The sequence below is a fragment of the Periplaneta americana genome, chromosome 13 (genome assembly GCF_040183065.1).
Source record: "Periplaneta americana isolate PAMFEO1 chromosome 13, P.americana_PAMFEO1_priV1, whole genome shotgun sequence".
NCBI classification, from domain to species: domain Eukaryota; kingdom Metazoa; phylum Arthropoda; class Insecta; order Blattodea; family Blattidae; genus Periplaneta; species Periplaneta americana.
In genome coordinates, this window is record NC_091129.1 from 161,673,813 (window position 1) to 161,692,478 (window position 18,666).

The 18,666-nt window shown below is 34.8% G+C and overlaps 1 protein-coding gene across 17 annotated transcripts in view; it reads left to right on the plus strand.

Moving 5' to 3' along the window:
- The window catches only part of HDAC4 (histone deacetylase 4), a 582,774-nt gene that overhangs the window by 510,758 nt on the left and 53,350 nt on the right, over positions 1–18,666 (plus strand). For 14 of the 17 annotated variants that reach the window (XM_069844548.1, XM_069844549.1, XM_069844551.1 and 11 more), the window contains 3 exons: positions 2,293–2,381; positions 8,934–9,073; positions 15,713–15,838. In XM_069844548.1, the coding sequence (XP_069700649.1) occupies positions 2,293–2,381; positions 8,934–9,073; positions 15,713–15,838 (355 nt within the window). The remainder of the gene's footprint in view (positions 1–2,292; positions 2,382–8,933; positions 9,074–15,712; positions 15,839–18,666) is intronic. The other 3 variants (XM_069844558.1, XM_069844563.1, XM_069844565.1) reach the window with 3 other exon arrangements.

Here is an 18,666-nt window from a genome sequence, read left to right on the forward strand (position 1 = left end):
CATTTCTGTTCATTGTGTGAAAACAGCATAGAGCTTTGGTATTTCTGTTCATTGTGTAAAACAGCATAGATCTTTGGTATTTCTGTGCATTGTGTAAAAAACAGCATTTCTGTTCATTGTGTGAAAACAGCATAGAGCTTTGGTATTTCTGTTCATTGTGTAAAAACAGCATAGATCTTTGGTATTTCTGTGCATTGTATAAAAAACAGCATTTCTGTTCATTGTGTGAAAACAGCATAGAGCTTTGGTATTTCTGTTCATTGTGTAAAAACAGCATAGATCTTTGGTATTTCTGTGCATTGTGTAAAAAACAGCATTTCTGTTCATTGTGTGAAAACAGCATAGAGCTTTGGTATTTCTGTTCATTGTGTAAAAACAGCATAGATCTTTGGTATTTCTGTGCATTGTATAAAAAACAGCATTTCTGTTCATTGTGTGAAAACAGCATAGAGCTTTGGTATTTCTGTTCATTGTGTAAAAACAGCATAGATCTTTGGTATTTCTGTGCATTGTGTAAAAAACAGCATTTCTGTTCATTGTGTGAAAACAGCATAGAGCTTTGGTATTTCTGTTCATTGTGTAAAAACAGCATAGATCTTTGGTATTTCTGTGCATTGTATAAAAAACAGCATTTCTGTTCATTGTGTAAAAACAGCATAGAGCTTTGGTATTTCTGATCATTGTGTGAAGTAGCAGTACTCAATCTCATTATTATGTTAACACTTAAAATCTATATATTACCGTACCGGTAAATTAAAAATTCGGGATTGGAGCTTGCATTTTAAACAATTTACTCTACCAGTAACAGAGATCCCGAATATTTGCTGAAAGGATGAAGTACTACTATAAAAAATCTGCTTTCATTCACGTTTCATCTTGATTTTAAGGGTTGTCAAATAGCCATTTTTGAATTGATAAGAAAAGTAACTTGCTATTGGAAATAATTTAACAATGATATTAAAACCTCCTGAATCCTGAGAGTATAGTATACTATACCATACTTCTTACATGATTATGATATAAGATGTATGTCCAGGGACCCGAAATGTAATATAGTATATACCTATATTTGTGCCCTAACTGTAAACTGCAAAATTTTTTCAGCATTTTTCCTCATGTTAGTGACTTTTTTTTGAAGTGTAGAATTATATTATAGATTACCTTCTTTCGAGAAGTTATCATGGCTTAGGTTACATGAGAGGAGAAATCTGCACTCACTTTCTCTCTTATATCGAATTATGCACACTTCATCCCCATATTATTTATTCGCTCGTTTTCATACTCTTTCTCGCTATCATAATATGAATACTCGATCACAACGCAATAACACGCTAGAAATTCCACTTCACACATCATCTCTGTATTCCTCATCTTTCACTGTTGCTACCTCTCGTCACTGGAACTCTCTGCCGCCTGAAGTCAAGGGCTGCCAACATTGAAATCTTTCAAAACCAAGTTAGAAAATTATCTTATGACGAGTTGCCAAACTAACTTACTATTATGACAAGTGTTGTATTGCATGTTTCCACGTATTCACATTTTTTTCTTTTTATGTTCTAGTGATATTTAACTTATTTTATATTTTTGTTTTCATATTTTCCGATAATGATATATCTATAATGTGATAAGTTGAGCTATATATAATCATAATTTTCCTTATTGTGTGTACCTAAAAATATTGTATTCATTGTATGCTTTGTACTGCACTATTTTATTATTATTATTATTATTATTATTATTATTATTACTATTCTTATTTATTATTATTATTATTATTATTATTATTATTATTATTATTATTATTATTATTATTATTATCAATAATTGTCTTATTTTTTTATACTTTGTATGTCTCATTTATTTTGACCTGCTGTTCACATTTTTCCTTTCTTTCTGTATGTTATATATTATGTATGATTTCTACTTACTTGTTGTTTACATTTTATTATTATTATTATCTTATTCAGTTTTGTGTGTAAAATTGTAGTGTACTTTTCAAATTTGTAGTGTTTTTTGTAACACAGTTTTACTCCTGGTTGAGTGTTAGAGAAGGCCGTATGGCCTTAACTTTGCCAGGTTAAATAAATCATTATTATTATTATTATTATTATTATTATTATTATTATTATTATTATTATTATTATATTTAATTTTTAAAATAAAATAACAAATGTCTCAGGACTGAGGAGATTAATGGTAACAAATTGCAGCATGAGATTTAACAAACACAAAAAATAAAACTGTAATGAATTACTGATACCCGGTAATGTTTTTTCTTTTTTATTATTTTAGGGTTTCCTGTTAAATAAAAAGCAGAGAGAAGCAGCAGCTGCAGCCAATGGAACATTACCTGTCAGTTCTCAACCTGGATTCCGAAACTGGTGAGTTTGAAGTAATGTTAAGTCATACAGATTCGTGTATAATTTGTAATGGTATCAGGTCAGCGTATAGGGAATTACAAGTATGGACACTTCACGTCGGTACCTTTGATGTAGCCAGACTGATTTCAATGACCTTCAAGCAGGCTAGAGCGTGAGATTCTGCTTTCTTCCTAGAGTTGGCGCTCACATCACACCAGCTAGCAGTCGACACAGCGGAAATATAACACATACAATTAATACATCTAGGTACATTATGTACTCAAATAAAATAAATTGGATCCATAAAATAATAAATCCGTCATTAACTGTAATGTCTAATATCTAGAGTTCTTTTATAATGAGAGTTGAGACGTTGACCCCAACAACAATTAAAATATGTAATGGTTTGATAGCACTGAAAATAGAAAAACAAAACTCTTATGAGAAGTAAAACCATATACCTATATTATATTATATACAAATATTAAACGAATTTGATACATAATTTTATAATGTATCATATTATTTTATAATATAATTTATTATATCTGAAATATTAAAAAAAAAAATATATATTATTAGAACTAGTTTGTCATTGAGAAATAAGGAAAAGCTGTTAACTTGAATTTATTTGAAGCAAAACGTTACTGGATTATGCAATAAGGTAGGCGATGTTTGGATCCTGTGTCTCAACTCTATACTCAATTATTATCGTAGCGTATAATTGATTACACTAACCTCTAGTGCTTGAAAGTGGAACTAAATGCCGGTGCACAGAGAAACAAAACACAGGAAAATTCGCTCAGTGTCCTTTCTTTATAATCCCTATTCGCTGATCAGGTGATGTGTGAATGTACAGTAGCTCTATTCATAGACAAGTGCCTCATGAGGCAGCTGTCTGAAGCCGATAGGATGTAAGATGTCAGTGTACAGTGGAGGCAAGGCTGTAGAGATTTCATAGTTTCGTGAATCTTGCACTAGAAGGAAGTGATTCGCTTAGCACCATGTTGGAATGTACCGTACGTGTCTCTGAAGAAAACTCACACTTTCTCAAATTATACAAATGATTTTATGATTTTCAAAACATTTAAGGAATTTATAGTTAGATATTCATTAACCCTCCAGTCCTCGCGTGGGGGATACCTGTCAACCAGCGTGTTTCTTTCCATTGTTGTATTTTCTAGAAAGGGTTTACAACTGTGAGGCTTTAGGTACCTTCAAAACCAAGTTCACATAATAACATTCTTTAGTTTCTGTCTTGAAGTTGCTTGTATAACTTGCGTAGTGAAGGTTTTGTTCTTTTGGGTGACAAATGTCAACCACGCGACTTTTTATGTTACAGTTTCTGCAAAGTTTCAGTAAGTATTAATTATCACCTTTGTGAATTATATACTATATCTTTAGGAATAATTTGTTCTATTGAATTTCGAAGGATTGTAGGCAAATTCCTTCAGAGATTAGAAGGTGTTCTCTCAAGTATTACTGGAAATTCAAGAATCCGCTACGCCAGCCCCAGAACAAAGGAATAGATCTGGAGCCGTTGTTACCAATTTGGTAGGTCTTGAGACAAAAGATTAGAAATGGTGTGTGAAATGTTCAAAACGGACATGTGCCGACCATTTGAGGGAACCTGAATAAATTGCTTGTAAATAACTAAGTATAATAAAGACATGTCTGCAGAAAGCATTCAGGAATAAAGACTTTTAAAGTATAATCCAAGGAAAATGGGACAATAGGACACAAATTATTCAGGTATTATTGCATGCAAAGATTTTCAGAACAAAGCAAGGATTATAAATTGTTTCCAGTATTAGTTTTGTAGGTAAATGTAGAAAGTATTTGAAAATTTACAGATAAATAATTATCTATTAATTATAAATGAACTAATTCTGTTTCAAAACTAATTTTATATGTATTTATAAGCTGGACTAAAGGGAGGGGCTACTCATCAATTAGCACTGGTCAGCTTGATGAGTTAATGACTGAATTTGGTATAATTTTCCTCTATTCAATACCTAATTCCCTCTTTACCCTTTCCTATCCAGTTCTCTGACTGAACTCTTACTTTCTTCGACCCCGACGGCATTAGAGCATTCGAGGCCTAGGGGTTCATTTCCCTTTCCTTCCTCCTCTTTCTACTTTTCTGTTCCTAGTGCTGACCTGCTATGGCACTAAAATCGTCCTCCAGTGGCTTAAAGAGGGAAAGCTGGTGATCAACAAGATCTCCCAGCTAGGTCCAATGGACCCGTCGACCAACAGCAGGTGTGGTCCTGCAGACATTCTGGGGGTTGTGTGTGAATGAAGGAAGTAGCCACCAATACGTTAAAATATGGTGTTCACTTAAATCGGCTACAACGTGCCATTTTTGGAATATATCAGTCCCCTAACTGCCCATTGTGCAACTCAAACCAAGAAATGGATTCGGAACACCTCAAAATCTGTGCTTCAGTGGCTGACCATGATAATATATTTGAAAAATATTGGAGTGCAAGAGGTCAAATGACTTTATTGTCAAATGCCTGGCATTAGAAAACAACAACAACAACATATTTCTTTTTATAAATAAGTTGTGTATACTCTGTAGTATCACATTTATGCAACCATTTATATTGAAAATAATGTTCAAATTAATTTATATATTAATTTATTAATTTAGTAATTTATTTATTTGTTCTGATGTAGTTAAGGCCATCAGGCCTTCTCTTCCACAACACCAGGAATACAAATACAATAATAGAAATAAACAGAAAAAAAAACACTATATACAAAGTAAAGCTACACGAGAAATAAAGAGAGAGAGAGAGAGAAAAAAAAACACTATAAACAAAGTAAAGCCACACGAAAATATACACAGGTTGCAGTCACACAAACTTTAAATGAGTGATTAATTCTCTAAAACAAGAATATAACTTGGGTGACAGCTGTCATCCATGTGACTGAATACATTACGAAAAAGTATCCAAGTACTGAAAGGTTAATACTTGACCCCAACGCTGATTCCTAAAAGTGAGAATCTTGGAATTACCTCTATTTATACCAGACTGGAAATTCTCTCAAACATTTTTTTTTTTTGCTAGTTTCCTAAATAGAATAGGGCAATGACTGCAAAAATGTATTTATTTGTCTCATGTAGAACTTTTTCATATTTTATACATAGAACGTTTCAAGTGCTCTGACTAATTATAACTGACAGAATGACGTACGATAAGGCAATTTGAATCTTTACGTCAAATAGCACAACTTAATATTTCTGAGAAGTTGGTTCTCTACCTGTTAGAAGTTATTTGTCTCATGTAGAACTTTTTCATATTTTATACATAGAACGTTTCAAGTGCTCTGACTAATTATAACTGACAGAATGACGTACGATAAGGCAATTTGAATCTTTACGTCAAATAGCACAACTTAATATTTCTGAGAAGTTGGTTCTCTACCTGTTAGAAGTTATTTGTCTCATGTAGAACTTTTTCATATTTTATACATAGAACGTTTCAAGTGCTCTGACTAATTATAACTGACAGAATGACGTACGATAAGGCAATTTGAATCTTTACGTCAAATAGCACAACTTAATATTTCTGAGAAGTTGGTTCTCTACCTGTTAGAAGTAAAGTGGATCACTTGTCCTACCATTTCCTCCAATTCTCTTTCTCTGTCTCGCATAGTAAACAATCCATCCGGTAAGTGCGTGTTCATTTTAAACTCGGTGGGAGGCAGGACAGTCTATTTTCAGAGCTCATCTCATACAAGTAACTTCACATGCCAGCCTTGCACACTGCAAATAGCCAGTAACAGGGCGTCTAAAATAGAAGTATGCATCTATTTATTCGGCTGCTTTCCTTTTTTGAATAAAAAGGTTATAAAAAGAATACTTTTATATGCAGCTCTTATTCGGTTCTTTTATAGCCTGCCAAAGTGTTTAATTAACTCTCTCGCAAAGCTGCAGTGACTTCAAATTAACTGTTGAAACAAATATAATTTAAATAATTTCTAGGGAAAAATTGTTGCGGAGCCGGGTATCGAACGCGGGACCTTTGGTTTAACGTACCAATGCTCTACCACTGAGCTACCCAGGAACTCTAACCGACACCGATCCAATTTTTCCCTCTATATCCACAGACCTCAAAGTGGGTTGACAACCGTCAAGCAACCAACTTCGAGTGCACACTAAATCTTGATTTGCATAATACACGTCACTGTTCGTTAACAGAAAACCACAATTTAAGTCACACGGAGTTAGTGTGCACTCGAAGTTGGTTGCTTGACGGTTGTCAGCCCACTTTGAGGTCTGTGGATATAGAGGGAAAAATTGGATCGGTGTCGGTTAGAGTTCCCGGGTAGCTCAGTGGTAGAGCGTTGGTACGTTAAACCAAAGGTCCCGGGTTCGATACCCGGCTCCAGAACAATTTTTCCCTCGAAATAATTCAAATCAACTTTACAGAGAGTTATACCTGAAATCTTGATTTGCAAAATATAATTTAATTATACATCTTGATTACACAGCTTTTAACCATAAATGATATTCACTATAGTCGCGACCCTGTTATTCCCGGCGTGACTCCTCCTCTTTGCTTACGTCTTAGGAAGTGAAGGATCTATAAAGTCTAGGTAGGTAGTATCGTTCGCCATTTTTGTTCATTCGTTGCCGAGCTACCATACGAGGAATCTATTTGCCACACCGTTAAACATTATCATGCCGTAGCTCCTATGATAATAAATCAAACGCACTGTAATTCAGCAAATAATTGAGCGGCAAATAACGTTTTCGTGTGCTTTCTGCGAACGCCAACGAAAGAGCCAAAATGGCGGGCGATTATATTAAGTATTTATCGAGCCTTAAGAAATGAATAACGTCTTCATCAGCGAATCACAAGACACACACGTTTAAATGTAGCCGACCTGCAATGCGATTGGCTGCCTGAAATTATAGAGTGACAGGACTATAAATAATTTATTTACGTAGCATATTTCATGCATCATATACATACAGTATTTATCGTAATTATTGAACATTAATCTTAGTTACTCTCTTAAGAAACTTTATTTTATAGATGGATTTATTGAAATATGAATAATTAAATTCAATAATTTTACAATTTTATTATTGTTTTTAATTTAATTTATTATATTCTGTAGATCTTAAATTGCCATTTTAGCTTTGAGTTGTGAAACAAGTAAAAAAATATATACAAATATATGTTATGCAAATCTGGCTTTCAGGTAGTAGCTCCCTGTAAAGCAGGTTTGAATAATTTCAAGGAAAAATTGTTCCGGGGCTGGGTATCAATCCCGGGACCCTTTGCTTAGTGCACGAATGCTCTTCCGACTGAGCTACCCCAGGAACTATACACGACACCGTCACAATTTTTCCCTTATATCCACACAATTCAAATGCGCTGACGAGATGCCAGAACCCAACTTTGAGTGCACACAAATACTGTGAGAGCATTCCTTGAAATTATACAAATATATGTATTTATTAATACAAGGTTACAAGCATAAACATTTCATCAGTTGAGCATAAGGTATGAATATGGAGAAATTTTTATTAATTATTTCTAGACTTTATCTCTTTTCCTTTCAAAGCTTCAAGACAATAACAGCTGAGATACGATTTGTGTTTTGATCCGTTAATTTATTTTCATCTCTTATCCTAATCGTTCAAGCTTCACTTCTATGACAAAGTTCAGATTGTGTTACATAATTCCATTTTGGTACCAGTATGTCTTTTTTTTAATAACAAATTTCGTTCGTTGTCTCATCGCATCTTCAATCCGTCAGAATGCTTCCTATGAGGTTTATGAGGAGGTTGGTTGCATCTCTTCTGATGGCTCTACTAGACGTGCTGATATCATCATAATCGATCGGCAGAAGGATAAGGGTGTCATTCTTGATCCCACAATCCGTTTCGACATGCATGAGCAACAGCCACAAGAGGTGTGTCGTGAAAAACAAGTCATCTATGAGCCTTGTTGTCAGCATCTCGGAGCACAATACCACATCACACATTGGACAGTTTTTGGTCTCATGTTTGGTGCCTGTGGCACGATCCCACGAGAAACTTTAAATTAGCTTAAACAATTTAAAATTTCTGATGCAACGATTGATGCCATAGGATCTCATGTGTTAAAATCTTCCTTAGCTATAATTAGTAATCATTTGTACCCAACAAATTTTTATTGTAAATGATTTCCTGTGTTTTCGTATCATTTATCTTAATGTTTTCTTTTTCCATTCAAATTGTCACACAATTGGTTTTAACGATTATTGTTCATGAATTGATTAGTAGGCCGATCTATTCGAACCCTTATTTAGGGCGGCTTTTTTTGTTTGTTTGTTGTACTCATTGTTCTGTTAATTTTGTGTGTGTGTTTTTTCTTTGTGCTGGATCTAAATACTTATGAAAGTATAACATGTCTAGATAGATGAAACAAAATAAATAACTTATAATTTTAAGTAGAAACGTCTCCATTGTACACAGAATATTTGATATAGGTTGAAATTTTTATCATATACATTATAGTTATAATAGTTTGATTTTTAGCATACAAAATTTATATTTTTATTTCGTAGGAGTGTACTGCAGGCTCCACAAGGGAGTGATGCAAGTTCATCTGCTTCCAGCATTAATCCAGCTACTGGAGTCGCACATCCATATCGTTTGCAGCCCATGATGCCCAAATTTGATGATGACTTCCCTCTCAGGAAAACTGGTAAGCAAGCTACGAAATAACGTTTTGTATTTTGTTTTGTTTTTTTTCTAATGAAACCGAATTAATATTACACGTTCTCAGTTTGCCAAAATTGTTGTGAAGTTTGATTCTTTTGACAAAATATACTTTGAATATATTCGTAATGAATTGGCATAATTCATAATTATTAAATCATATTAAATACCACACACTTCAGAGAATTGTAATTCAGAATTTGTCCTCAGGAAACTGTTTAACATTTTGTTACTATTAGAATTTATTTGACAAAACAGGTCTGATCACTTAGAGACATAATAAATTATGAAATAACAAGTATAATTAATAAGAATAAATACAATGCAAGCAATTTATACAGATTATTTTTACATTTCCATTTAGTAAATAGAAAAATAGAGTATTCGTTAATTTGATCATAATATCTGAAAGGAAATTCTACTAAATAACAGTGGATTTTTTTGAAAACAGTATGCACATAATTTTTTTTTTAAATTTATGTTTCTTTATGTATATATACAGTATATACGCTGAAGTGCAAAAAAAAGTGGAACACTACGAAAAAGCACGATATTCATTGAAGAAAAACTATTGTAACAAGACTTTGTCACTTTATGAGTCTGTTTTGGTAAATTTAAAAATTCTACAATATTTTTAGGCCTATTAACATTAATTTCGACCCATTAGGACGAAAAAATAAGAACAAAAAACAATGTTACACTTTTTCTGTTTTAACACTGCATTATACTGCACAAAAACCAGTATTATTAAACGAATAATCGTTTCAAATGTCTTTTATCACATTTTTCATTTCACTACATCAATCACCACCGCATATTCCCCCCTCTAGTCGCAATTACAACCTCCATCCTGTTAGGCATGCTTTGAATAACATTTCTGGTATCCTGGTGATCCAGATTATCTCACTCCTGCTGTATGGCTTCCCTGATCTGGTGTAAGTCTTGTGGTGTAGGCACCCGATTCTGTACATGTCTTCCCAGTAAATTCCATGCGTTCTCTATGGGATTCAGATCTGTACTGTGTGCTGGCCAGTCCATTTTCTGAATCCCTATTTCTTGGAGAAAGTTGATGACACTTTGTGGTACATGGGGATGGGCATTTTCGTGCATTAGAATGATGTTGTCTCCATTGAAAGGTGGAAAAGATACAACAGGGTTCGTAAGAGTTTCTTCCACATAGCAGTCGGCATTGAGGGCGCCATGCTCAACGAACACCAGGTCCATCTTTTTTGCATACTGATTCCGCCCAGACCATGATAGAATCTCCTTGGAAGGGACTCTAAGAGAGAAGGTACAAGGAGAATAGAGCTCTCCAGGCCTTCTCCACCATTCATCTGGAGAACATAGAGCAAACTAGACTCATCTATAAACAAATTAGACCACTGCTCTAACATCCAATTGGTATTTTATGAGCGAACTCAAATCTTGCAGCACAATGCCGCTGAGTCAACAAGGGTCCTGTGGAAGGCCTTTGTGGGTCTCTTTGTGGCGACATCATCACCATCATCATCATCTGCTTTCATGGATTAGGTCTTCGCCTGTTCCGATCTCACATCTGTTCAGTCCAGCGTTTTTTGGTCTTCCTATTCTTCTTTCTCTAGGTCTATATGTAATTGCCATCTTCAGTATTCTGTCTTTTGTCATTCTCCCCAGATGTTCCACCCAATTATTTCTATGTTCTGTTTGCTGTAGTAGTGGTTGTACTTTTAGTTCCTCTATAATCTTCTCATTTCTAATATGTTTTTCTCGTGTACAACCTTTCACAGCCCATAGGAAGCTCATTTCAGCTGTCTGAATTTTACTCTTTTCTTTTTCCTTCATGACCCAAGCCTCACTTTCATACATCACTCCCTACTTGTAGTGCCATCGTTGTGTAAAATCTTAGCTGCGTGTCTTTTCTTACTTTATTCCTCAATGACCGTCTTATTGTTCCACAAACATGTTGAAATTTTTGTGTTTTCTTATTTATGTCTTGCTCTTCTTCATAAGTTACATCACAGCCTAAATATTGGAAGTGTGTTACATGCTGTCTCTTCTCACTTTATAGATCTCTTGGATATGGAACAACAAGTTTTGATGGATAAATTGTTGAAATAAGTGAAAGTCTCAGGAATCTTCTATGCCAGATCAATAAATTTAAGAATGCAGTTATATTGTCAAACTCCAAAGCAGCTATTCTATCAATAGTCTCTAAACACACACCTTCATCTCAAACAGCAGAAATAACTAAAATGCTCTGTCAATTAATATCACTCAATAAAAGAATTGTATTCCAATGGATACCATCCCATTGTGGAATCCTGGGAAACGAGAATGCAGATGCTTTAGCAAAGAAGGGCAGCACTGCTACTTACAGACCTGTTACTAAATCTACGTATTACTCCATGAAGAGATTTATTAAATCTACATACTTAGACTTCAACAAACAAAATTTGATAACACAATCTCAAGGGAAAAAATGGAACTCTCTGCATCATAATCCACAGTTAATTCCCGATTTACCACGCAAATCGTCTGTAGCTGCATTTAGATTGGCAACAGGCCATGATTGTTTGGCCAAACACCTGCATAGAATTGGAATATATCAGTCCCCTAACTGCCCATTGTGCAACTCAAACCAAGAAATGGATTCGGAACACCTCAAAATATGTGCTTCATTGGCTGGTCATGATAATATCTTTGAAAAATATTGGAGTGCAAGAGGTCAAATGACTTTGTTGTCAAACGCCTGGCATTAGAAAACAACAACAACAAGTATTGGAAGTGTGAAAACTATTCTATTACTTTGTCTTCTATTATTATTTTTGTCCTTACTGAGTTCCTTCCCTGGAACACCATTACTTTAGTTTTACATTTTGATATTATCATATTATAATTCTTACATATGTTATTTAGTTAATAAACTGCTTTTTGTAGCCTGTCCTCTCTGTGTGTGGAGACATCTAACTGTCCAATTGACTGTCTTGATGGAGTCGGATTTTGGACTTGGGTAGCAGTCGTACGCCGATCTCGCAATATTTGAAGCCTTATAAAGCGGTCGTTCCTCTCAATTGTGGCTCTGCTATGACCTGATCCTGGCCTGCTGTACGAATTTATTTCTCTAAAGCATCTCACAGCTCTGTGAACGCTTCCAACTGATGCCCTAAGTGTCTCTGGATCTTCAATCAATGTAACAGCTCTTGCAGAGGCTTCCGGGCTTAATGGCGTGAAAACTTCTTCATAATGGCGTCAAACAGTGAACAAAACACGTTTCTTCATCGGTAAACTTCAAAATCACAAGCCATCCCCCAAACAGATGATGCAGTATTTGTTAACAAAGCTTGCCACAAATGGTAATAAACAACAAATGCGTTAACAATCTGAAAATGATTATTAGGGTGGTTTTTATATTAACTTTTCCTTTCAGAATATCCCAACCGCATCATAAAACTACTTCAAAGTTCAACAGAGAAGCCTTTAAGCCGTACTATTAATCACAAAATAACTTTTTCTCTAGTACGATGAAAGAGTAATGGAACAGAGAAAAATTCTCTCCGGCACTGGGATTTGAACCCGGGTTTTCAGCTCTACGTGCTGATGCTTTATCCACTAAGCCACACCGGATATCCGTTCTATTACTCTTTCATTGTATGATGACGCAGAATATCTGCATGGAAATATCATATGTACTTTGGTACATTAAAATAATATATATGATATGCGTAAATCACTTCGTGATTTAAGATGGCGCTTATTCCGTCGGATCCCGGCCAACTAGTCACTCATAACGAGTGCACCTCAGCACATGTGTGGACTTCGGTCCTATGTTCATAGACATCTATGACGTAGTGCAGAGGGCGGCCACTAGAGGGAACCCAAGAGTTGGAACTTAAACTGGGACGATTCTGTCCGACACCAGGATGGGTATCCAGTGTGGCTTAGTGGATAAAGCATCACCACGTAGAGCTGAAAACCCGGGTTCAAATCCCGGTGCCGGAGAGAATTTTTCTCCGTTCCATTACTCTTTCATCGTATGATGACGCAGAATATCTGCATGGAAATATCATATGTACTTCGGTACATTAAAATAATATATATGATATGCGTAAATCACTTCGTGATTTAAGATGGCGCTTATTCCGTCGGATCCTGGCCAACTAGTCACTCATAACGAGTGCACCTCAGCACATGTGTGACTTCAGTCCTACGTTCATAGACATCTATGACGTAGTGCAGAGGGTGGCCATTAGAGGGAACCCAAAAGTTGGAACTTAATCTGAGACGATTCTGTCCGACACCAGAATGGGTATCCGGTGTGGCTTAGTGGATAAAGCATCAGCACATAGAGCTGAAAACCCGGGTTCAAATCCCGGATGCCGGAGAGAATTTTTCTCCGTTCCATTACTCTTTCATCGTATGATGACGCAGAATATCTGCATGGAAATATCATATGTACTTTGGTACATTAAAATAATATATTTTTCTCTAGTGTTTCACTTTTTTGGACCACATTGTATATTAAAAAAGAATATTCGAGTATATAATACCTGCTTCCTTAATTTATTTTTGATATGTTAGAGTGCAAAAAATTTACTAAAGAATATTCATGTAGTGAAGTGTAGAAAATTACCAGCATTTTATGTCCTGCTTGGGCATTGTGCATTCTTTTGTTGCTAAGAGAGTGGATAATAAAATACATTTTTAGAATTACACTAGGAATGTTGAGGTTTTCAATGTTTTCTGCACTTGAGTTAAACAAAACCTCTATTAACAAAAGTTTCTGTGCATTATTTTGTGATAATTATAATTTGTAGAATATTAATAGCCTGTGAGTTGGTTTTGCTTAATTGTGTTTCGTGTGTTATGTTAATAGCATGTGTTACCATATTGATCAAACTCATATACTGTACAAACTACAAATAAATTTATGTTGTTGTACATTTCTCTGTGGTTTTGTCGATAAGTGACCTTATGGATTTAAAGGAAGAATGTATAAAAATACTTGCAGTTTGTCCGTTGATTTTATTTTTTATTTTATAATATATAGAAATTATTAACAAGTGAATGCCGAGAATAATAACAGTATGGAAACTGGGTCTGTTGGGTTTACTTTAGGAAGATGTTTGGAAGATTTCATTCATAATAATTAACCTTCTTCCCTCATTTACAATTCAGTTACGTAATGAGCAAAAACAAAACGCATTTTTTTTTAATTCTTATTTTATGTATTAATCATTAATAGTTCCGTAAAAGAAGAGATGTATGATAATTTTAAAGTGATGGCCATTAGTCCATTTTGCTTATAAATTTTGACACATTCTTTGATACAATAAACTTCGCATCATGCATGTATGTTGAAAGTTAATGCGTAATATAGGTCTTTTGAGAAATATTCAGTGTTTTTAAGCCATAAATAATTTGTATAGAGATATATGAAACGTTAATTCATGATTCAGAAAATAAGATTTCAGCTGGACGCAGATTTAAACATTTTCTTTCTGTACCTTTTTTTAGTCATTACTAGGGCTAGGATTTTAATGACCTATAAATCATGAAAAAAATGCCCTAAAAATTGATCTTACATAATTGGCTTAGTAGGAAAAGCGGTTTTGTACTACTTAATATTTAGACCAGTAATTAAATTAAATTCTAGTACCAACATTTAAGTTTATTTAATTTTACATAATTTTTTCTAAGTGGTACACTTTAATTAATGATTTTACCTGATGTAGTTTCCATGTAGTCCACTAAAAGGCCACTCTTATCCGGAATAATAGGTATAGAGGAGTCTATTTTAAGGAGTGGTTGGCAATATTTGTGTAGAAAAACGATTAAAATATTATACAAAATAACGGTTATTAGCCACCAGTGTAGCTTGGTTGGTTAAGGCGCTTGCCTGCTGATCCGGAGTTGCGCTCAGGTGCGGGTTCAATTCCTACTTGGGCTGATTATCTGGTTGGGTTTTTTTCCCCTGAGTTTTTCCCCAACCGTAAGACAAATGTCAGGTAATCTATGGCGAATCCTCGACCTCATCTCGCAAAATATATCGCTATCACAAATTCCATGGACGCTAAATAATCTCGTAGGTGATACAGCGTCGTTAGATAATCAAGTAAAAAAAAATAATGGGGATTTATGGCCAAAATTAAATGAAAATGCCTCAAAAATGCCCGAAAAAAAAACAAAAGATGCTCGTATGAGTTGAAACCCGCAAAAAATGCCCTAACAAATATGTCTTAAAACACTCAGTTTATCACATAACATATAAATACTGAAGCAGCTATGTTTCTGGCTTACTAGAAAAAAGATGCAATTTCATCAAAATCGTAGCCCTACTCATAAAAATGAAGATGGAAAGGATCAAAAAGTCCTGTGCTTGAAATAGCTGGTGATAATAATTATTTTTATTTATAAAGGTTGTAAAATATGACTGGTAGACCACAAAATCTCTAGGAAATACTCGCAGTATTTTAGTAGCAATATGTTTTAGATTGAAGTTTCAATCTTTCATTATGATGAAAATCAGGTTAAAATGAACTGTATATGGGTTTGATCAAAGTAGTTCTAATGCTGAGAGGTAGCTCTAACTTTCAATATCTCTCTTCCTTCCCGTTGTGCCTCCCTTTCGTGTCCTTACATCACACAGCCTCCGAGCCGAACCTTCTGAAGGTACGCATCAAGCAAAGAGTGATTGAGCGCCGCAATAGCCCCATGGCCACCAGGCGCAAAGACCGCCTCCTCAGCTCACTGAAGAGGAAGTCGCAACTTGCAAGTACGCGCAACATTACATTTTCCTGTAAGAAAATGGTGGAGGTGTAGTTCTGTAGTTATTTAATAAGATTCTTAGCAGCTGGTTAAGAACTACCCAGATCATTATGCCATATGTTTAGGGTTACATTTGTTTGAAGATACTCAGAAGAGCTAATTGAAATATCAGTCCTTTTTTCTGTTCCAGGTGAATTACAATCTGTGCCTCATAAACCGAATAAGTAAGAATAAATGGGTGGACACACTGTATGTCCCAATGTCACGGTGTTTACTTGACATTGTTGCGTACAGAACAGTTTTTGAACCACCTCCACTATTCTCCTTTTGTAACAGAACTAACTCCACCCATTTATCCTCCGTTCAGTTTGAAGGCCATGGTTCTTAATTTGCTAGGACAGTAAAAATGTACGATAATGTGGGATGTATTTTCCTTTGTAGCATCACGTGATTGGTGCACTGTCCAAGTAACAGCAATATACTGTATTAACCTTAACAAAAACAATGGTACCTATAATCCCATTCAGTATCGTAGACAATTCTTTATACCAATTAACTTAGAATGAATGCAATCCTTCATGTGATCAAAATGGTGTGAATGCATGAGAAAATAATACGAAAATTACCGCATTGTTAAACAAATATCTGCGATATGGTTTTTGCTCAAATCCTAGTAATTTCCTGTAGAATATGTTTGGGCAGATTTTTTAGTGATACTCCCATTTCCACTTCTATCGTCCCACCATTTCGGTATTACATTTATAATATTCTTGTTAAAATATACTACGAACATTGTCTAAAATGGCAAAGTAAACTTCGGCATACATATGACATTTCTTGAGAGAAACATTTGGATTGAAATAATCTCTCAAGTAAACATTATTATAGATAGTATAAGTAGGCTATAGGTACACTATCCATGAACATCAGATTCGTTAAAAAAGGGACGTTAATAAAGCTCGAAGATGGTACCGGTACAATTTTATTCATCATTATCATATCCGTCACGTATTAGACCCTACAGGATCTGTTACGGTCTCATGCCAGCGCTTGCGTGGTCTTCCCAATTTCTTCTTTACTCGTGGTACATAAGTAAGAATCTGTTTAGGCCATCTAGTGTGATCCATCCTTTCGACATGTTTTTTCCACTGAAGTCGATATTGTTGAACAAAATTAACTATAGGATCCATTTTTAGTTCCTGCAATATGTCCACATTTTTACGGTGTTCCAGCAAAGAGCATCCCGCTGTTCGTCTCATGAACCTCATTTCAGCTGTCGCCAGCCTTGGCTCATCAGCTTTTCTGATTGTCCATGCCTCGCTACCGTAAGTGAGGACCGGTCGAGCTAGTGTCTTATATACCTTTAGCCTTGTATGTTTCTGAACATGGGAGGATTTGAAGACGGCGTTAATGACGCCAGTGATTTTTTATAAATTTAGATATTTTGTTCGACATATCTTCATCAGTGATGTAAGAGAGGTTATAACCTAAATAGTTAAATGAATTAACACGTTCAATTAAAGTATTATTTATCATGATCTTACTTGGAATTGGGTTCTCTCCCGAAAATGCCATGACTTTCGTTTTCTCTTTCGAGATTTCCATATTGAAATCTGAGGCGATTATTTGCAAATTATAAATGGCTCTCTGTAAAGCATCCTCTGTTTTAGCGATAATAACCTGATCATCGGCAAACATTAGTGTGTCGAGAACTGTGTTTCGATTAATTTGAATTCCAGCGTGATGACTTTGCCTCCAAATGTATAAAATATGGTTCATATATATAATAAACAACAGAGGGGAAAGACCGCACCCTTGTCTAACACCTTGGTTGATGGAAGTCCAGCTAGTAGTTCCGCGTTCAGTTCTTATGGCAATTTCATTTTGTTGACAATTTTATTTTATACTGAAATTAAATTATTCCAGAATTGAGTTTGCACTATTGTTCATGAAATTTTATCTCTTGTAATTTGTACCCCTTTTCATTTTCAGGAATACTTAAATTCAGATTGTATAGCCCTGAAGCATGTTTCATCATGTTTCTCTTGTTTGATTTTGGCCATGAAAATTTTAAATTTGATGTACCTTATATTATGAGGTAAAGTGTTATAAATTCGAAAATTTATCTTTCCATTTCGTCAATTTTAATTATAAAAATATAGTTTAGACATAATTTTGGCTACTGAAAGGGGAGTTTCATTTAAAAATATGTATTTTATTTTATCATATTCTACATTCATTAATCTACAGTTGACTGTCAATTACATTTATAAATTATAACGGGGTATAAATTTTGTATATTTTGTTCTTTGTGACTTGAACCAGTTCCTACAGACATGACATCTCTTAAGGTCCAAGAAGAGATGAAAATCACTTGGAGATAGATCTGAACTGTAAGGAGTTAATACCCGTTCCTATATGAATGTGATCTGTGAAAGCATGGGCTTTTGTTGGTACAATTTATGCGGTAAGGCGGTATTATGAAAAAGGCGAGAATCAGTGCAACAGAGTACTTTGAAACTGAAGTTAGGCGTAGTCTGCCGAGAATGGGAGTAGTGCTACTGGATGAAATGTGCGTCCATATGTGCTGCAGCCATAAAGGTTATAGTGAAGACATGGAGATATATGAAACTCATTCGACTGAGAACTAATGGGCCAGTTCGAGATTTCTTTGCCTGTTAGAAACTCAGCAGCGGACAATAAGATGGAGAGCATTGGAAACTTAAACTGGTTAAAAAACACAGCTTCTATGAAAAGGGTATATAAAACTTTGTATCTTTCCTGAACCTTGTCTGAATGTGGGTAATGATAGTCTTGAAAAATAGATTAATGTAT